The sequence below is a fragment of the Sorghum bicolor genome, chromosome 3 (assembly GCF_000003195.3).
Source record: "Sorghum bicolor cultivar BTx623 chromosome 3, Sorghum_bicolor_NCBIv3, whole genome shotgun sequence".
NCBI lineage: Eukaryota > Viridiplantae > Streptophyta > Magnoliopsida > Poales > Poaceae > Sorghum > Sorghum bicolor.
Genome location: NC_012872.2, coordinates 61968483 through 61972778, shown reverse-complemented (window position 1 = coordinate 61972778; position 4296 = coordinate 61968483). Strand labels below are relative to the sequence as shown.

Genomic DNA, 4296 nt, shown 5'->3' with positions numbered 1-4296 from the left:
GGGATGACAGTCATATTAGAGGGTTATTACACGTCCTCTCCCAGAGGCCCAGGCAGACAGAAATCAACACCGTACCAAATAATATATGTACATATACGACCACTACGTACAATAATACACCAACAACATTTTAATTACATTTCACTTTCATTCGTTCAACACGCCGTCGTCGTACTTGTCGTTCAATGGGAATATTCATATAGGTATATACGAGACGGGTCGAAAATTCTTTCCGCGCTCTCGTGGTAATAAAAGTAATAAAACGTGCTTTCTTTTTTAAGATATCGTAGTAAACTAGTAATAACGACGTGCTTTCATCTGAACACCACGCACAAGTCGTATCCCGCGGCACACGCGGGTGTTTGATTCGTGTACCTGACGATGACACATTGCCACGCTTAACAATTTCGACCACGGCCAAGTCGCCAAGTCCCTCTCCCTAGGGTTTGGGTGCATGGGTGACGCCTTCCCAGGTCCGTCGAGGCCTATATATATATACCTCGCAACCATTAAGAATGGAGCAACACAGCACCATAAAGGCTTTTTGCGAGCACATGCAATAAGGTGACTTGACAGCAAACTAGCATATATAGCTAGAGCTGGTGTCTCTTTAGCTAGCTAGCAAATAAGCAAAGGCCACCACCGCGCACCTCGCCTCATCACTTCTCTTGCTTCGTCGTCGGCGGCGGCGGCCAGAGCACGCGCGAGCTAGCTGCTCGCGACCGCGTACGTGAAATTAAATCCGATCCGGCAGGCCGGCGATGGGGCCGTTCATGAGCGCCGAGGAGCTGGTGGTGACGCTGGCGCCGGTGGTCGTGTACTGGGTGTACGCGGGCATCTACGAGCTGCTGCTGGCGCGCACCACGGTGCTGGACAAGTACAGGCTGCACTCGAGGCGGGAAGAGGAGACCAAGAACATCGCCTCCAGGAAGGACGTCGTCAGAGGGGTGCTCCTGCAGCAGGCCATCCAGGTCGCCATCTCCGTCGCCGTCCTCAAGGTCAGTAGAATATGTGAACACTGAATCTCCACTCTTCAGTCGTCCTCTCATTATCCATCTTATGCGTTGCATGCATCTCTGATCGTCGATATCTAGGTAGTTATTTGTTATTAGGAGTACACTAACCAAGCAACTAAAAAGAACTGGCTGTCCTCTCCCTGTTTTTTGTTGCATGCATGCTGTGGACCACTCTATAAAAGCGCCTTTTCTTTTTTCATCATAACATTAATAGATAGTATATATATAGACAGATAAGATGTGGTTATATAAGCTTCAAAGACAAAGTCACATCTATGTGGCTTTGCCTCACCCTAGTTTCTTTATATACCCTAGATTTTTATATACTCGATTTCAATTAGTGATAAGTGATATAGAGGGTGTTTGGCTAGAATTGTTAAAGTTTAACAGATATCGTAATATTTTTGTTTTATTTGATAATTAATGTTGACTGAACTAATTAGGCTTAAAATATTCGTTTCATAAATTATTCTCTATTTAGACGTGTTTTTAGTTTTATAAATAATCTATATTTAATACTTCATATATGTTTAAACATTTGATATGATAGGTGTTAAAAAAAACCAAATATAGCCATAGAATATGTCTGAATTGTGAAGCCAGTGAAACTCCCGTGGAGAAAAGGAGTGCGCGAGTGTGTGAATGCCCGGAAGCTACACCAGCTCCGTAGTCGTGCGGCGGGCAACTAGCAGGATGCATGGGTCAAAACTAGCTAGGGTCCTTGTCAACCGGGAAAAAAAAAACCTAGCTAGTGTCAAGCATGTGACATTCAAGGCAACCTGCGACAGACAATGTGTAGTCTACCAGGCACCAAAGTTGAAACGGCTGCTCGAGTTCATACTCAGAAAGATGTGTTTTGGATTGTTGCTGAGTGCTGACATGACCACGCGGTTACCCCGTTCTTTTGGTTCTCATAGCCTACTATCCCATTCGCCCCACTATATATCACCGCTTGACACAGCTACCGCAGACAGACTCCATGGATGGCACGGCACTCGGCCGGGGGGAATGGCTCCTGACAAGCGTTGCAGACCTGCCTGCACCGCTGGTCAATGCTGGTCGTGTGTCCACGCAGCGCAGCGCGCCGCACCGCACCAGCCCGCGGCCATGCACAGGGCAGAGCCGCCTGCTGTATAGCGTACTACACGCGTACGTGCACTCGATATGCATGCATTTGTTGCGCGCGCGTGTCGATCGTATGTTTCATCTATCACGGGGCTCGTCCTGCTTTGTTGGCTATGCATTTCTAACCGTCATTTAGGGTCTGTTTAGATTGGGGATAAAAATTTTTTTGGGTGTCACATCGAATGTGTCGGAAGGATGTCGAGAAGGTTTTTAGAAACTAATAAAAAAACAAATTACATAGCTCGTCAGAAAACTACAAGATAAATTTACTAAGCATAATTAATTTGTCATTAGCATATGTGGGTTACTGTAGCACTTAAAGCTAATCATGGAGTAACTAGGCTTAAAAGATTCGTCTCGCGATTCTCAACTAAACTGTGTAATTAGTTTATTTTTTTTATCTACATTTAATGTTCCATACATGTGTCCAAAGATTCGATGGGATGGATGAAAAATTTTTAGGTGGGAAACTAAACGGGGCCTTATTATGCACCTAGTACTAATCTTTTAATTACGTCCGTCATTGTGCAGCTACCGGGACACGGTGCTGCTGCCGCAGCCAACGCCGACGGTCTCGCGGCGCCGCCGCCGGCGGCGGCGGCGGAGCCGTTCCTGGTGACGGCGACGCGGTTCGGCGTGGCGATGCTGGTGTACGACGCGTGGCAGTACTTCATGCACAGGCTCATGCACTCGGTCCCCTATATGTACCGGCGGTTCCACTCGTGGCACCACCGCGTGGCGGCGCCGTACGCGTACGCGGCGCAGTACGGGCACCCCGTGGACGCCGTGCTCACGGAGACGATGTCGGGCGCCGCCGCGTACCTGGCCTCGGGGATGTCCCCTCGCGTCGCCGCGGCCTTCTTCATCTTCGCCACCGTCAAGGGCGTGGACGACCACTGCGGCGTCGCCGTGCCCTGGAACCCGTTCCAGGCCGCGTTCCAGAACAACACCGCCTACCACGACGTGCACCACCAGCGCAGCGGCGGCCGGTGCAACTTCTCCCAGCCCTTCTTCGTGATCTGGGACCACCTGCTCGGCACGCACGCGCCGTACGTCATGAGGCACAGGGACGGTGGCGGGCTCGTGGTCAAGGCCTTCATCAAGGATCGTAAGATGCAATAGTTGCAGGCTGGCCGCGCGCTAGCGCCACGCTACCCCAGCCTCGTTCACAGCTTAGGGTTTTCCCTTACTAAATTTTTGTCAGCTAAATTTTAAGCTAAACTTTCAAACACATCGACTAAAAGGAACTAAAATAATTTAGTTTTACTAGTCACTTAAAAATAGATAAAATAATTTTAGCTGGCTAAAAATTTAGTAAAGAGAACCAAATAGAACCTTAGTTTTGGCTCGTTTCACAAGCAGGGCAGTAAAAATTTTTTAGGTGTGATATCAGCTTGTATAATGTATTGATGTATGTATTTTTTCGCGATCCGGACATTTCATTGATGTATGCATTTCACATATGATGAATGTATTTCACATATATATACTAATATATAATACATGTATTATGTATACCAACTTTAGGTATGACAGCTGCGAGGGCTTGCCAAATACTCTCTCCATATCAAAAAACAGTCGTTTTGGATTAGTTTTAGGTTAAACATTAGAAATATAAATCATGAATAACTTTTAAGTGGTTGAATTTGGAAATGTGAAAACCATATGAATAGATTTGTCTTGAAAAATACTTTTATAAAAGTATACATATACAATTTTTTATAAATATTTTTATAAAAACGAGAAGATAAAATTAAGCTTTGGAGATAGTACCGTTGTCCTGAACAACTTTACTTTATGGATACGGAGAGAGTACCTACTTTTACGACTTTTTTTATAGATACGGAGGGAGTACCTGCCTTTACAACTTACTTTATGATACGAGGAAGTACTTGCCTTTACGCACCGGTGCGGCCGGCAGGACTCAGGAGTGTGTGTAGTGCCGGCCGCAGGTGGAGCTACACGTAGGCCAATGTGGTTTGTGCCCCTTTCCCCCTTGGCTTAGAAAATAATTTAGCAATTCGGTAGTAATTCATCAGTTGATAGCCCAAATATACAAGTTGAAACTTGCAAGGTCTGCTTGTCAACTGCAGCAACGCCTAGTTATCGTCCACGACCGCACGCAATGGTCCATCTCTCCACCTCCCTATGGTCA

At 46.5% G+C, this 4296-nt stretch overlaps 1 protein-coding gene across 1 annotated transcript; it reads left to right on the top strand.

Moving 5' to 3' along the window:
• Window positions 533-3656, top strand: LOC8062134 (sphinganine C4-monooxygenase 1). The gene is made up of 2 exons (XM_002458405.2): window positions 533-998; window positions 2673-3656. Exons 1-2 carry the CDS (start codon window positions 762-764, stop codon window positions 3261-3263), a joined length of 828 nt encoding a protein of 275 aa, XP_002458450.1. The 5' UTR covers window positions 533-761; the 3' UTR covers window positions 3264-3656.

Coding starts and splice junctions, on each gene's coding strand:
- LOC8062134 (XM_002458405.2), top strand. CDS start 762: ATGGGGCCGTTCATGAGCGCCGAGGAGCTGGTGGTGACGCTGGCGCCG. Junction 999..2,672: donor TCTCCGTCGCCGTCCTCAAG/GTCAGTAGAATA, acceptor GTCATTGTGCAG/CTACCGGGACACGGTGCTGC.